Here is a 16,529-nt window from a genome sequence, read left to right on the forward strand (position 1 = left end):
TTGACAAAAACTTAAACACTAAAATTCCTTAATTTCTTAAGTACTAAAATTCATCAATTTATAAATACAAAATCTAACATTATAAAGTTCTTAAATTCCCAAAACGTTGGACGCACGAGTTGGAATTTTGAATTCTAATATTCTATGAGCTTTAAAATTCAAAATTCTAATTCTGTAAATTCTAAAATTGAAATAATTTATATTTTTAAATTCTAAAATTTCAAAGATCATTATTTTTTAATTCTACGCATTTCAAAACTTAATAAGTTTCTTAAAATTTTAAAAATAAAAAAAAATGATTTTTCAGATCTTTTTTTTTAATTTTCAATAAAATACAAATTTAAAAAACTTTAACAAACTAAAATTTGAAAAAAAATATTACAAAATAAAAAAAATACAAATTCAAGTTTTGTTTTAAGTTTTAAAAATAGTTTTTTTTTAAATTTAGAATTTTGGAACTTAAAATTTTTAAGAATTTCAGAATTATAGAATTTTAGAATTTTAGAATTATAGAATTTTAGAATTTTAAAATTTTAGAATTTTAGAGTTTTAGAATTTTAGAATTTTAGAATTTTAGAATTATAGAATTTTAGAATTTTAGAATTTTAGAATTTTAGAATTTTAGAATTTTAGAATTTTAGAATTTTAGAATTTTAGAATTTTAGAATTTTAGAATTTTAGAATTTTAGAATTTTAGAATTTTAGAATTTTAGAATTTTAGAATTTTAGAATTTTAGAATTTTAGAATTTTAGAATTTTAGAATTTTAGAATTTTAGAATTTTAGAATTTTAGAATTTTAGAATTTTAGAATTTTAGAATTTTAGAATTTTAGAATTTTAGAATTTTAGAATTTTAGAATTTTAGAATTTTAGAATTTTAGAATTTTAGAATTTTAGAATTTTAGAATTTTAGAATTTTAGAATTTTAGAATTTTAGAATTTTAGAATTTTAGAATTTTAGAATTTTAGAATTTTAGAATTTTAGAATTTTAGAATTTTAGAATTTTAGAATTTTAGAATTTTAGAATTTTAGAATTTTAGAATTTTAGAATTTTAGAATTTTAGAATTTTAGAATTTTAGAATTTTAGAATTTTAGAATTTTAGAATTTTAGAATTTTAGAATTTTAGAATTTTAGAATTTTAGAATTTTAGAATTTTAGAATTTTAGAATTTTAGAATTTTAAAATTTTAGAATTTTAGAATTTTAGAATTTTTGAATTTTAGAATTTTAGAATTTTAGAATTTTAGAATTTTAGAATTTCAGAATTTTAGAATTTTAGAATTTTAGAATTTTAGAATTTTAGAATTTTAGAATTTTAGAATTTTAGAATTTTAGAATTTTAGAATTTTAGAATTTTAGAATTTTAGAATTTTAGAATTTTAGAATTTTAGAATTTTAGAATTTTAGAATTTTAGAATTTTAGAATTTTAGAATTTTAGAATTTTAGAATTTTAGAATTTTAAAATTTTAGAATTTAAGATTTTTTAGCATTCTTAAATCAGGTATAATTTTCAAATAATAATATTCTCGGGTTTCAAAACTAATTGCAATAATTTTAAATTTAAATCTATCATCTATCTAGACATCTATTTTATAATTCTTTTTAAATGTTTAAATTTTGAAAGTTCATAAATTTAGTTTTTCTTTCATAGTTCAAAAAAAACATATTTGAAATTTTATTGAATTGAAATTTTATAATCATTATTATTATTGAAATCTGAATTTAATTTATAAATTCTTGCCAATTGTTGATTGATGCTATATTTTTTTCAGGCAACAAATATATTCCAATCTGATTCTACCGGAAACCGGAATGCGTAACGGAAAAAAGGCAAATCCAGAAGGAAGCCAAGTTGGGAAGAATCGCCGATCCGCAAGTGAAATTAAGTGTACAATAAATATTTTTGTGAAATTTTGACAACTGGAATAAAAAATCAATAAAACAAAACAACTGTTTTTCAACTGCAACATAACCCAAAAATCCGAAATGACAGCACACGACAATAGCACGACATTCTAAATAACAAAACCGTGCGACGTCGGTCGAATGTCGTACGACAATGTCGTACAATTTCGATTATCGATCGCTCGACAAATACGACATTTTGGTGCAAAAACGTTTGACATTCGTGCGATAGTCGCGCGACATTGTCGTGCGACGTCGTACGATTGCACGGACGACAAACGACGGACGTCAGACGGACTTTTCAGTCAGGGAAAATGCATTTGTTATTTCTTTCACAATCTGGATCGAACAGGAACGAGAAACGGATGCGAAATACAATTGGAATCTGTATGCTGTTTCCCGTAAGAATTGATAAACCTTAACGGAAAAGGATCGGATCCTAAAACCAAGTCGTAAACTCTGTCAATCCAAAGGTTCAATGTAGGTAACCTACTTTCTTACCCTCCAGACCCAGCGCCGTAATCGAGAATCCGTGGGAATGTTGCTCTCAAAGCAGACGAGATAAAGAAAGAAAAAATGCTTTTCTGACGCCACTTCGTGGCAACCTTTCGTCAATTTGAACTCCAAAAAAAACTGCACTCACCCACTAAATTTGACGGCGTCCCTTTGGTTTTTCGATTCCCTTCTGGAAAAAGCGCCTATTTTTCTGCCACTTTATGACAACTGTTTATGTTTATCTCCGAGTTCCGTCAAAATCGCGACTGACTTTTGCTAACACACGCACAGCCCCCACTTTGCGACGGTTCGCTCTTTATTATTTTTATTGTTTATGTTTGTCTTTTTACTCGCTCGCACCAGAAAACGATTCACCGCGACAGCTCAATCGAAAGTTCCCGCGCTCTCGCAGCAGGCTCCGCCACCGTCGCCGCCGCCGCTACCCAAGCCTACTTCGATTTTGGCGGCCCCCGGGAAGCAACTTTTCCCGTCGCCAAATTCTGCCCTTTCCGGCACCAGATTCCACCCAACTCCGTTTGCTTCCGATGGCGCCCCACTTTCGGCGTCGATTCCGAGCGGTCAATCACGGCGCAAATTGCATCAACTTTACTATTTTTGCGAAAAACTTGCCGAACGTACGCGTCCCCAACCAGTCCAAACTTGTCACTTCTTGCTCGATTTCGTCGGCAACACACGCACACACCGAAGCGTTCGACAGTGTCAAAGTGCGGCACGCGAAAAGGTGGGCGACTTTTCCAACCACCAAATCGTATCCGTACACGGAACGCTCACGCACACAGTCGTATTATTGTGACGTCACTCCATACAAGTGCTGACGTCAGGCAGCACCAATACCAGTGAAACCCACGTGGCCTGCCAACCTACCGTGATGGCGCTCGAACGTTGTCGATTTAAAATGGGCAAGATGGCCGCCCGCAGCAAAGTAATTATTATTAGACAAATTACAATAATAACCCAAATTTTGGTTTATGCTGATAAGCGTGTAAAAGTCGACGGCACCTCAACAAACGTCAGACCATACAAATTTGCTGACGATTTCTGTACCGGAAAAGTTTCGTCTAGAAATGTGTCCCGAATATCTGCAACATCTTTGCAAAAGAGCAAATTAATACTAGAAAATTGATATCCTATGCTGATACGACATTTTAAAACATGACACAAGAATTTGATGAAACGCGGTTTGTGTACGGTACCGCTTGGAATAAACAAATTGGTTAGAGAAGTTAGAGATCGAAGCCGGCTACGGAAGAGTGCTGAGCATTCTTAGTGCGTGACAGTTTTGAGCAATTTTTTTTCAGCCCTGTTTATTTTTGCAAAATTATTCGATTTTGGTGAATATGGAAGTGAAAGCACTCAAATTGCTGCGGGTAAACTTTAACAGGTAATATGAGAAGGCATTGTTGTTTTTAAAGGCTAGTATGCAGATCGGAAGGAAAGGGGTCAAGAAACAGATATACGAACAGCAGAACAAAGGAGAGGGAGCGATTTCTTGGGGCTTTTCTTCACCCTCTCTGACTTGCTTGCGCTGCCGCTGCTGCCCATTTGATTTTTTTCTTGACCGGTTCCTTACGAAGTGCGTATACCGCTTAAGGTGGTGCTTAATTGCCAAAAATTGGTTTTTAGAATAAGTAACACATTTTGGATTTTCTAGTTGTTAAATGGAGCAATGGAGCCATTCGAGCAGTTTTTGCTGTCATTTCTACCACTCGAATCCGGTGCTCCATTGTTGAGCATGTCAGGTCATTTTTTTGTATTAAAATAAAAACGTTACTTAATCCAACCTTAGGTGGTTGGCGCCTTCCTCACATTTAAAAGGTGCTATCCAAAATTCAAAAACGAAACTATTGGCACTACGCCCCCCGGGGCATGGCCTTCCTCTGAAGTGGGATTTCTGCTCCAGCGCCTCTGACGAGACAGGAGAAACCGGGACCGACGTTTTACTTCACCATCCGATAGAAGCTCAGTGGATAAGGCGGGAATCGAACCCGCGTCTCATAGCCAAATATCAGCTCATTTGGTTGTAAACTGGCTGCGCGCATCAGGTTAAAGTTTACATGGAATTACTATGGAAATTGGAACTTTTGTTCAAACGCTCCTACAGGTCTGGGAAAATCACGCGCCAACTTCTGGGATGGTCAGGCCTATGGAGAATGGTCTGGAAAACACTTTTCCCGAAGAGAGCATATGGATTCGTTGTCCCTAGACCTGGCGCATCGGCAAACAATCCGATGTCTCCGGAAACAACGGTTTTCCCTCAAATAGCATCAAATTTCTTAGCATGCTATGAAACCTTGATGAACACCGCGACGCCATATGTCAGACAGCTACCACGTGGGTGAGAAACGGCTGGAATATTTAATTGCAAACCTTCTTTTAACTAGAAAATGATCATTTCGAGTAATCCTGATATTATTTAGTCGAATTTCCAATCTTTGCATATCAAATTTGTATTTTTTTGCAAATATTTCAACCACGTGGTAGCTGTTTGACATATGGCGTCGCGGTGTTCATCAAGGTTTCATAGCATGCTAAGGAAAATTTGATGCTATTTGAGGGAAAACCGTTGTTTCCGGAGACATCGGATTGTTTGCCGATGCGCCAGGTCTAGGGACAACGAATCCATATGCTCTCTTCGGGAAAAGTGTTTTCCAGACCATTCTCCATAGGCCTGACCATACCAGAAGTTGGCGCGTGATTTTCCCAGACCTGTAGGAGCGTTTGAACAAAAAGTTCCAATTTCCCATAGTAATTCCCATGTAAACTTTAACCCTGATGCGCGCAGCCAGTTTACAACCAAATGAGCTGATATTTGGCTATGAGACGCGGGTTCGATTCCCACCTTATCCACTGAGCTTCTATCGGATGGTGAAGTAAAACGTCGGTCCCGGTTTCTCCTGTCTCGTCAGAGGCGCTGGAGCATGTAAACTTTAACCACTTTAACCCTGATGCGCGCAGCCAGTTTACAACCAAATGAGCTGATATTTGGCATGAAAGTCCCTATGGGCATGCCCTACAAGGGGAACCATACTAAAACTTGATCCGAGAACTTTTTGAAAAACGTACCCACCCTATTGTCCAGCCAAGGTTGCTTAGAAATTGATTAATGGGAATTAAAACCATTTTTTTCCCGAACAGGACAGGCAGCACCTTGAAAGCCATCCATTGTCGGCCGCTCCCATCACCACCACTCACCGGGGAAGGAATAAGGATTGATACTTGCCTTAATTAGAAAGAGGTAGCGAAACCGCAGGCTCTTTTTCCCAATCTTATTGTGAAACTCGATCAAATTGACTGTTTGACCAAATTTAAAATAATTGAACAACAGGGATGCGTGAGCGTCGCTTGGAGTTGGTAGTTATGTGGTATAAAGGTCTGGAATTCGCCTTAAGCAAGCGATACGACCAGTGGCATGCGGACGCTGCTGTTGAGACAATAAAGCTTTCTAGGTCCATTGAAACAGCTCTAATTTAACTCAAAAATTACGAACTCCTCGTCACAGTGTCCTGATCTAGGTCCTGATGCATACAATCATCGAGCTCGTTGGCTGTTGGCTAAAATATCGGCGGCCAGCTAGAAGTCTTTTGCATGTCCGCATCTGCCATGTAAACATACTTTGAATGTGTCGGTAAATGTCTAACTAGAATGTCTTATTCCCATTAATTTTTTTTAAATTAGAATTTTAAAGTATGCATGTTTCATAATCTCAAAAAAAAATCAAACCATCCACATTAACGACCCCCGGGTCTTTTGTGGTCTCTATTGCAAGTTTCTGCTCGAACCTAGGAGTCCGAAGGTTTGAATGGGGAGATCACCCAAACCTCTTTTTACTCCAAGGAACCTTCCACCCCAGTGTTTGAACTGACGACCTTTGGATTGCGAGTCCAACCGCCGCCAGCGATTCCACCGGAGTAGGCTTGGTTTGGTGTGTTGTTTGTTCTTATGGCATGGAGACAACTCCTACACCTGGAATGACTTAACGGCCTAACAACCAAGGCCGGGACCGACATTTTACTTCCTCATCCGATGGAAGGTTGTAGCAGATGGAATCGAACCCAGAATCATCCGCTTACAAAGCGGACAGCGTAACCATTCGGCCACGCACTGCCATAATCTCAAGGCAAGCAATTAATTGCTGGTGTTGAGAAGATTCCCGTTTCATCATTTTTGAGTCTTTTTAGCTTATAAAACAAAAATTTTAAAATATTGTTCTCGAGGCAAGCAATCAGATCCTACTGTCGAGAGATTCCCGTTTAGTTATTGAGGAAATTAATTTTGGGAAGGTTCTTTCGTAGTCAGCCGGCAGCAGTATACGCACTTGGTAAGGAACCAAGCAAGTCAAAGTGTCAAATGGGCAGCAACGGCAGCGAAAGCAAGCCACAGAGGGTAAATAAAAGCCCCAGGAAATCGTTCCCTCTCCTTTGTGCTGCTGTTCGCAAAGTCATTTCTTGGCAAGGCGCCTAGGTATTCGTCAATTTTTACTTTGACTTTGTGAAAATCCCAAAAGACGAAAAATAGGGGCATTATTTTTTAAGTTTTCAAGAGCTGTTAAACTTCAGCATTAAAATACCGTCACAGAGGAGACATTGGGTCTGGAGGATGAGATTCGTCATACAAATTTGCTGAAATTTATATGATCTCATCCCCCCCTTGGGAAAAAGAAAAGTTGACAGTTCGATTTGAGCGTGTGTAATAAAAATTAAATATTGAAAGATCAAAATCAAGAATTTATAATTCAATAAATCAAATTTCAAATTTTAAAATGATGATATTCTAAGAATTGAATTTCTGATGTTCTTTAATTTTTCAGTGGACACTTCAAACATAAAAGTTTAATGTTAACATTTACAATTTACATAAAGTTCAAATTCTTTAAAAACTACTTATTTTTTCAGAAGACTTAAATTTAATTATCCAAAAACTCATTAGGACACTAGTACGGGGATCTATCCATTTTTGAGTAAAATCATAATTTTTTGAACCAGCCCTGTCACGACCCAGCCCAGTGAAACTTTTGAATGTTTGGTTGAAATAAAATTAGCAAAAAATAGCAGACAACTAATCAGACAATCATTGCTTATGTAAACATCAACTGACGTAAGAGCGTTTGGTACGGTATGTCCACGCATCCTTCCTCCCCTGTAGATTCTGTGAAATGTGATCCGTTCTCAGAATCCTCTCTGCGGTAAACACTCGCAGTAGGGCTGGCCGCTTTAATTTTTGTATTACATTTTCGGGTGTTCTCGGGTGTACTGCAATTATTAAAAATGACAAGAAAAGTGCTTGGGGCGTAATCTTATCACAATCTTAAGACTTTCCAGCATGCTTTCATCGGACTGGCTGCGTTTGTGCTAGATTAGATTAGATTATATAAACATCAACTGACGTAAGCAGGGCAGACTGATTGTTTACACGTGGTCTTTGGCCTATTTGCAATGTTTTGCTTGAAATACCACTTTCCGATTATGTTCCTTTTAAGTTCATTCCGAGCTCCGTACCAGCTTTTAAATATAAAAATCGACAAATAGTGATATCCACGGTTTCTCTCACGCACACCATGATTCTGTATTAGTATTCGTATTCAAAGTATTGTTTTGGTTTTGATTGATTGTGATTGGCTGAATTCCAATCAGCTGATTTTGACGATTCAATTTTACTACCCCCACAAAGGCTGTAATTGGCTGCATTTCAAGCAAGTGGTATAACAGCTGATTCAAATTTGTAAACAATCCAACACACTCTCATGCGTGGATATCTCTTTTGGATGGAAATTGAACCGAACTTTTAACCTTCAAAATTTGCGAGAATTTTTCCAAGTTGAGTTTTCTATAAATCAATATTTTTAAAAATAGCCAAAAATTTAGGTCCTGATCAAACATTTCGCTACTTTTCACACAGCGGTAATCCGAAATTTCATTGCAGCGGCACCCACACAAGTAAACATCACAACCGCTGCAAATGAATCCCACATTATGACATCCCTGTCAAACTCGCGGCTCCAAGCATGACACTTCAATTTTGTGCAGAGTCGCGTTCATTGTGTTTATTTGAGAGTGGAAGCAAATAAAAATTAGCAGAAATTTATAAAAGCTTTAATTTCCTCTCCCTCAAAGAGTAATTCGAAGACTGCAAATAACCCCCTGGAAACCACCACCGCCGCCGGAAGTCCCCGTCAAGCAACCCAAAATGGACAACGTCGTCGCCCTGTACAAGCAGCTCAAGACCGAGTGGATCAAGAGCCCGATTAACCTCAAGCTGTGCGGTTCCCTGCTGGACAAGCTGAAGGTTCGTTTGCTGGGACTCTTTCTTGAATGGTTTTTTAACGAATTAGTTTCCTATTGCGCAGATTGCCCTCACCGAGCTGTCCTACTTGCCCACGAGCAACAGTCCGGCCTCGCAGCAGGAGCTTGTGATTGCCCGGGACGTGCTGGAGATTGGCGTCGAGTACAGCGTGGCCACCAAGAATATTCCGGCCTTTGAGCGGTACATTTCGCAGCTCAAGTGCTACTACTACGATTACAAGTGAGATTTGAACTCCGGGTTTAATACCTTCAATATTTTTATTAACGATTCTCCCTTTTAGGAACGAAATCGGCGAATCCAAGAACAAGTACCAGCTGCTCGGGCTGAACCTGCTCTTCCTGCTGTCCCAGAACCGCGTGGCCGAGTTCCACACCGAGCTGGAGCTGCTGCCGGCGGACATCATCCAGGAGAACGAGTACATACGGCATCCGCTGGCCCTGGAGCAGTACCTGATGGAGGGCCGCTACAACAAGATCTTCGCGGCCAAGGGCAACGCCCCGGCGGAATCGTACAACTTCTTCACCGACATCCTGCTGCAGACGGTGCGCGACGAGATCGGCGCCTGTCTGGAGAGCTCGTACGAGCGCGTTTCCGTGCAGGAAGCGGCCAAGCGGCTCAACCTCAAGTCCAAGGACGAGGTCAAACAGTTTGCCGAAAAGAAGGGCTGGAAGCTGAACGCGGACGGCTTCTACCACTTTATCAGCGAGCTGGCCAAGCCCAAAGAGCCGATCCCGTCGCGGGAACTGGCCGAGCAGGCCATCTTCTACGCGCGCGAGCTCGAGATGATCGTTTAGAGAGGCGGGAATTTTCTTTTCTTTGTCTACGCGAGAGGAAAAAAAAACACTCACTTTTCGTTCGTTTTTCAACTGTATCACTTGTACTGATCGAGAAAATAACACAAAAAAATAATTTAATAAAGCAACTCTTAACTAGGAATCGAAAAAAAAGTCGATTACTTTTCCACAAAAATGCTGATATCATGCGTCTTCCTAAGGTTTGTAGCGTTGCGTCGGAATCAGACACTCCATGTCGTGACATTCGTACACCCAAAGTGGTTTGACCAGCTCGCCCTTGAAGCTGGCGGGAGGGGCTTCTGGGTGCGCGTCACCACGTAATCCGCCTCGGCGATGCTTTTCGTGACGGAGCTGGGGAAGGTGGAGAGAGAGAGAGGAGGTTGAGAACGTAGGTTGTGTTTCCTTCGAATTTTGGAATCTGAATTTCAATGTCATGATTTTGAATTTTCAATTTTATAAATTCAAAAAGTTAAAAAGTTTTATGCTTCAATTAAAAAACAATTTATTGGAGGAATTGGCGTAGCAAACAGTTTTGGTCCGTCGTCAATCACCACTCCACGAAACTGGCCTATAACGTCCCAAAAAATGTGGCCCAGATCATAACTATATCAGCTTGTGCAGACAGATCGCCAACTTGGCCGGGCCCATCTTGATGACTTCGGCTCCGATGCCATTCTAATCAGCTGCATTGTTGTTCTTCAGCTTATTGATTCCCCTCGTGATCTTGGTTCTCCACCTCTTGGACGTTCCGGTGCTCGTCGAAGTGCTGCATCCACCTTACGATCACCTCATTCGTAGAGCATTCGCAGCACCTTTCGTTCGAAAACTCCAAGGGCTCGTTCATCCCCTTGCCGCAGCGTCCAGGTCTCGTGGCCCTAGAGGGCAACCGGTCTAATCAGTGTCTTGTACAGGGTCAGCTTCGTGGCGCGTTGCACTCGATCAGATGTCAAGGTTTTCCGTAATCCAAAGTAGGCTCGATTCGCAGAGCGGATACGAGTCCGGATCTCTAAGGTGTCGTTGTCGGCCGTTACCAGCGATCCCAAGTACACGAATTCGCTCACCTCCTCCAGTACATCTCTGAAGGTGTGAGTCTTGGAGGGGGGCAATGCCTTTGAGCCCCTCCCTGTCATGTGCATTGTTTTCGTCATATTCATGGCCAATCCAATTCGTCTTGCTTGCATTTTCAAGGCGGAGTAAACTCTTTTCACAGTCTCTAGGTCTCTCGCTATATCAACATCGTCCGCATAAACAAGAAGTTGAACTGTCCGGTTGCATGTCGTGCCTCTCATCACACAATCCAAGGTAGCCTTGAACAGCCGAGTCAGTTTGTCCGGGAAACCGTTCTCGTACATAATCGGCCATAGCTGGGCGCGGTGGACTGTATCGTACGCTGCCTTGAAATCGATGAAGATGTGATGTGTGGGCACGTTGTACTCACGGCATTTCTCGAGGATCTGCCGGAGCGAGAAAATTTGGTCCGTGGAGGCTATTAAGCCCCGCCTCCGGTGTCAGCAAACGACATAGGATCTGGGAGAGGATTTTACTGGTCGCGTTGATAAGCGTGTTGCCGCGGTAGTTGCCGCAGTCTAGCTTATCGCCCTTTTTGTAGATAGGGCACACGACACCATCCATCCATTCTTCTGGTAGTTTCTCCTCCCCCCAGTTCTTAGAAATCACCAAGTGGATCGCCCTCGCCAACTGCTCTCCGCCATATTTGAAGAGCTCACCGGGTAACCGATCTTTACCGGCGGCACTGTTGTTCTTCAGCTGCCTAATCTCCTTCTTCACCGTCTCCAGATCAGGTGCCGGGAACTGTTGGTCAGCAGCGGGCGGTCCAAGTTGGGCTTCAAAGCCTTGGCGTCCCGACAAGTGTTGACTGCTCCATTTCGGCGCAATCACGGTCTTCCTGCTGGCGCTTCTTGAGCTTGAAGACGGTTTTCTACTGTTTCAGCTTCTGTTTGTATTTGGCAACGTTCTCATCAGTTGCTGCTACACTATTCGTCGAACCGGCGCTGCTTTCCTACTCGGACCGTAAACCTAGCGCGGCTTCAGGGCACTCCCGATAGCCGAGCGTATTCCGCTCCATCCATCGTTGGGCGAGGCCGCGCCGATTTCGTCCTCCGTTTTATCCTTTTATCCTCAATCTATTTTAATCTATCACCCGACTCCGCATCTTGCCCAACACTGTGAAGCCGGCTCCCAGCTTGTTTACGGCTCCGCCACTCTGGTACATGGTGAGCGCCCCAAAGCATCGTCCTCCCACGCCTTCGCTCCCTTCCAGCACATCTCCTGCAGTGCTGCAACATCGAAGTTGCGGGGTTTGAACTTGTTCAGCAGAGCGTACTCGTACCCATCGAAACGTAGCGATCTGAAGTTCCATGTTCCGGATCCTCATTCCTTCTTGATTGTTCGTAATGCTTTTGTTTTCGGTATGCGGCCGGATTGGGGCTGCAAATATCGGCACCAGTTTTACTTGGAGAGCAAAAGAAAAACGTGTGCGTTTATTTTGACGGAACGATCTGGAGCAAAGTGTAAACAATCCAAGAGTGTGTACATAGGTGAACACGGTTTTTTTCTGAACAGGTGTGTTAGTGTTAGTGGCGCACTGTGACGTCATTCTAGTCACAAATTTACCACACGCTTTCTAGTCACAAATTTACCAACACATTCAAAGTATGTTTAAATGACAGCTGGACGTTTGGTTGCATCAGGTTTCCTATCTCTTTCTAGCAAAAGTTTTTTGTCAGGAGACTTCTAGCTGGTTTTTTTGACTGGCTGCCCGATATGTCAGCCAACATACTTCGCAGGGCTGTGACAGCTACAGCTCGATCATTGTTTGCACTAGGACACTGTGACGAGGAGCTCGTCATTTTTGAGTTAAATTATATTTTTTCACTGGGCCTAGAAAGCCTTAGTCTCGGGGTGGGGCTGCCACGAGCAAACCCAGCTCCGGGTTTCTCTCGAAGTCGTAACGGGGGCTTTTCTCTTGTGGCGTAACGGTTACGGGACAAGAGGCTAACGGACCACTTGGTGGTTCGCAGGTTGATGGTTTTCTCTCTGCTATTCCATCAAATTCGAGATTAGTAGACCTTTGCAGCGGTGCACCCGCAATAATTAGCGGTGTGGTTACCATCACAGTTTGCACACATGCGACGTGACTCGATACATTCTCGGAATGTTTGTATTACACCTTTTGTGGTGAAACGGACTAACTTGTCAACTTTTCAAGAGTGATTTGTTGAACGGTTTATTTTAAAAAGAGAAAGAGAAAATAACAGTTTAACAATGTTGTGACGATAAGCTTGTGATCTTAAAAAATATGTCGAGAAAAATCTCTTGGAGATCCATGTTATGTAGTTCTGTTAAATAGAATAATTCTTGTTTAAATTTTTAAATGGACCTATCTTCATAGGAAACCCATGGCTCGTAGGTTGTTTTGAAAATTTACTCTAGAGTTAAGATTGCCTTTCAAACACCTACCCTTTATACAGCTCCACGTACCGCTCCAGCTTGATCACATCCACGGCTCCCACGTCGTCATCCAGCAGGAACCGTTTCCGCTTGAAAAAGTCCAGCTGCTTCTCCTTCTCCTCACCACCATTCCTCCCCTCTTCCTCCTCGGTACTCTTATCGTACACCTCACTCCTATCCTTGATCTGCTCGCGCTGCTTCTGCTTGACCCGCTCGATCTCCTCCTCCGTGTCCGACCCGGACAGTTCGTACGTGGGTGGCTTATCCTCCACGATCGCCACATCGTCCAGATCGTAGTGCGCCAGTGCTTCCTCGTCCGTTTCCTTGCGGGGAGAGGGATCCTTAACCGGCGAACAACCACGTTGGGGCGGATCCTGCTTTGGCCGGCGCGCTTCGTCCACGATTTCCCCCTCGGAGTCCGAGCGCTCCGCGTCGTCCGAATCGAGGGCGAACTTGCGCCACGAGAGGCGTTTGCGTAGGGCGTGGCACCGTTCGATCCAGCCCTTGCGGACGATCTTGCCCTGGCCGTGGACCTGGTTGTACTTGGGAGTGTTTTTGAAGGCGCAAATCAAATGCGTACAGCTTGAGTCCCAATCGGACTTGTACTTGGCTCCCATGGCCAGCGCCTGGTTCCGCAGGTTGGCCCGATCCGGATTCTGAATCCCGCTAATCACGAGCACCACCTTTTCAAGCAACTTGTTGAATGGCTTGTACGTTACCGGCTTTCGCGTCCGCTCTTCGTCCTCTTCCCGATCCCTGTCCAGTTTTGGCTTCTTGATGTCGGATGTCCGGTCCCGACTGCCGGAGGACGACTCCGTCGGTCGCTTCTTCCGCTCCGGCGACGACTTTTTCTCCCGATCGCGACTCCGCTTCGCTTCCTCGTCCTTGCGACGATCCTTCTCGGAGGAGCTCTTCTTTTCCGACGAAGTTTCCGGTTCGTCAAAAAGAAAGTTCTTAAATTTGGTCGCCGACGTGTCGTGCAACTTCTCCTTCTTCTTCTCCGATAAAGACCGCTCTCGTTTCTCACGCTCCTCCTTGGCGTCCTTTTCGCGCTGCTTCCGGGCACGATCTTCGGCCAGCTTGCGCTCCAGCTTTTCGTTCGGCTTGTCGTCTTCCTTGTCGTACAGCAGGGCGTCCCGGTTCCGGTCCCGAGGCTTGACCGTCGCTTCTTCCTTCCCCTCATCGTCGTCAAAGAGTCGTGGCTTCGGCTTCGGAGTGATTTTGGTCGTCATTTTAGCTGCTTGTGGGGAGGCCAACGAGTTCCTAATAGCCGCCGGCGTCGACGCGTCCCGAATCGCTGCCGCCGTAGACGTCGCTGCCCTGGCCGGGGTCGTTGCGGGTTTACTCGCGACGGGTTGCGAATCCGCACCGGATCGCGCCGCTTTCCAGCGCGCAAACAACCCCTCGCTTCCCTCGTCCGAATCGGGAGATTCCTCCCGCAGCTTAAACCTCCCCAGCTGAACCACCCTCGAAGATTCCTTCTTCAAACCCTCTTCCTGAATCTGCCGCTGAAACGCGGCCGGAACCAGCGGTTTGTCCTTCCGCTCGCCCCCACCCGAGTGCAGCGTCACAAAAGCCACCCCGTACTGAACCCGACTGTTGAACGGCTGCGTACAAATAACCTTCACCAAATCCCACCGCTCCCTGGCCACCGACTCCACCAGTTCCTTCGCCGTGAAGCATCGCACCCGCCCACTGTTCGTGGAGTTGCGGCTCTCGATCGGACTCATAAACGACGAGGTGAGCAAAATCTCCTTAAACTCCGGCACCGCAAGACCGCTTCGCCCCACGAGCACCTCCACGAACGCCGAGTGCTCGTTGCCGATGTCGATTCCGGTGATGCAAACGGCGCCCCCGTCCAGCCGGAACACGACGAAGGCACTCTTTTCACCCGCGTCGCGGCACTTCCAGCGGCGTGTTTCCTTGGCGAGCAGGTTTGAGGCAGGAAAGTTCTGGAAACGGTTCCCGAATGATTACAGTTAGAATAAAATAAAAGGTGCTGGAACTTACCGGATCTTCGCTGCTGAAACTCTCGATGGAAGCGAGCGACACGGTTGGCATTGTGAGGGACTAAGAACTGTACAATTTCAAGTAAAACATTCAAGACATAAAAAAGAACGAACTTGCTCAAATTTTTCAAGTTGATTCGTGTTCTTCTTGTTGATCAACAAAATCGTGTTTGAAAGCCGCGGCAAAACGCGTGCCGGGCTAGGGATGTCACAAAAAAAGTTTAAGTTTGACGACGACGGTGAAAGATACTCACCACAAGGAGCGCGCGCACGGTCAGCTGGATGTACTCAAAATCAAGTTCAAATCCACTCATAATCAAGTTCGGATCTCGAACTGAAAATGAGTGGTTTTCTGAACTTCTGGAGTTTTTTGAAAGGTCAAATAAACCAAATTTTCAGTTTTTGCTTTTTGGGTGTTTTTTAATACCCCTGACTCAAGGCGGTTTCAAAAACACCCAAAAAGCAAAAACTGAAAATTTGGTTTATTGGACCTTTTTAAAAAAAAAAAAACTCCAGACTTGATTATGAGTGGATTTTTTACTCAAACGACAATTCAAAAGCTGAACTGGCGTTTGAGTAGTTTGAACCTGTTTGAACTTGGTGAAAAAAATTCGGTTGCTCGCTGTTCAGTCACCTTTTCCCCTTTGTCAAGGTAAGTTGGATTTCAGTTTCCAGATATAATCCAAGACTGAAAAAGTAAAAGAATCTTCCGGCAAAAGCAAATTATGAAGACCAGTGGAAAAAGTGGAAAATCGAACCTCCCGGAACGCTCCGGTACTAGAAAAAACAACACATTTTGCCCCAACTGGAAGTGGATAATAAAAACTCCCGAACTATTTTGAAGTGGAAATCTTGTTTCATAGGGTATTTTAACCATTAGTGGACCCCCTAGTAGAGCCGAAACACATTTTTCACAAATTTTCAATATTTTAAGCACTTTTTCATAACCCTTTGTACAAAACAATAAAAACTGAAGTCTTTTGAACAATTTTGACTATTTGTTTCATTAGTTTATTTGTTTTTGAGCAGAATAACAGCCATTTGAAAAAAAGTTGTTTTGCTTGTTATTACATAAATTTGGACCTCGATTTGGACCCTCTTTTCTTATAGTGGACCGGGGTCCATAATCCGATTGTGGACCTGGGTCCACTATAGGCAAACTGTTATTTTTATACCAAATTTAACCGATTTTTGATGCATGGTGTAGATCTAATGATAAATATAATGAATAAAAGGTGGATTTTGCTCACTTTTCATCATAAAGTAATATGTTTTGTTAACAAATTTGGCTATAAACAACAACAAAAACCGAGTATTGGGGTCTTTTTCGACCCCAAACTTTAAAAAATCGTCAAAAATCCGTTTTGACCGATTCCGGTTCTTTTAATAACAAATGAAAGCATAGAACGTCCCCTTTCCGAAACCGACCTGAAAACCGGATTTGGTCACTGTGGCCACCGGGAATCGGCTACAACCGAAAAAGGCCTTTTTGAGACCCCAACTTTGACGACCTGTATCTCTGGCAAATTTC

At 42.7% G+C, this 16,529-nt stretch overlaps 2 protein-coding genes across 2 annotated transcripts; one reads left to right on the forward strand and one right to left on the reverse strand.

The window, feature by feature from the left end:
* Positions 1 to 8,415: 8,415 nt before the first annotated feature.
* Positions 8,416 to 9,671, forward strand: LOC6045787 (26S proteasome non-ATPase regulatory subunit 8). The gene is made up of 3 exons (XM_001863054.2): positions 8,416 to 8,706; positions 8,768 to 8,943; positions 9,005 to 9,671. The coding sequence occupies exons 1-3, from the start codon at positions 8,608 to 8,610 to the stop codon at positions 9,516 to 9,518; spliced, it is 789 nt and encodes a 262-aa protein (XP_001863089.2). The 5' UTR covers positions 8,416 to 8,607; the 3' UTR covers positions 9,519 to 9,671.
* LOC6045790 (DNA repair protein XRCC1) lies at positions 9,573 to 15,185 on the reverse strand. The gene is made up of 3 exons (XM_038262712.1): positions 15,000 to 15,185; positions 12,999 to 14,941; positions 9,573 to 9,869 (listed from the first exon to the last, which is right to left on the reverse strand). Exons 1-3 carry the CDS (start codon positions 15,048 to 15,050, stop codon positions 9,740 to 9,742), a joined length of 2,124 nt encoding a protein of 707 aa, XP_038118640.1. The 5' UTR covers positions 15,051 to 15,185; the 3' UTR covers positions 9,573 to 9,739.
* Between the last annotated feature and the right edge of the window lie 1,344 nt (positions 15,186 to 16,529).

Source organism: Culex quinquefasciatus, chromosome 3 (genome assembly GCF_015732765.1).
Source record: "Culex quinquefasciatus strain JHB chromosome 3, VPISU_Cqui_1.0_pri_paternal, whole genome shotgun sequence".
Taxonomy (NCBI): Eukaryota; Metazoa; Arthropoda; class Insecta; order Diptera; family Culicidae; genus Culex; species Culex quinquefasciatus.

Bases quoted from the DNA above. Each gene is read 5' to 3' on its own strand.
- LOC6045790 (XM_038262712.1), bottom strand. From the start codon at position 15,050: ATGCCAACCGTGTCGCTCGCTTCCATCGAGAGTTTCAGCAGCGAAGAT. The intron at 14,942-14,999 runs GTAAGTTCCAGC...AACCGTTTCCAG, and splicing joins GTTTCAGCAGCGAAGATCCG to AACTTTCCTGCCTCAAACCT. The intron at 9,870-12,998 runs GTAGGTGTTTGA...CACCTTCCCCAG, and splicing joins TACGTGGAGCTGTATAAAGG to CTCCGTCACGAAAAGCATCG.
- LOC6045787 (XM_001863054.2), top strand. From the start codon at position 8,608: ATGGACAACGTCGTCGCCCTGTACAAGCAGCTCAAGACCGAGTGGATC. The intron at 8,707-8,767 runs GTTCGTTTGCTG...CCTATTGCGCAG, and splicing joins CCCTGCTGGACAAGCTGAAG to ATTGCCCTCACCGAGCTGTC. The intron at 8,944-9,004 runs GTGAGATTTGAA...TCTCCCTTTTAG, and splicing joins TGCTACTACTACGATTACAA to GAACGAAATCGGCGAATCCA.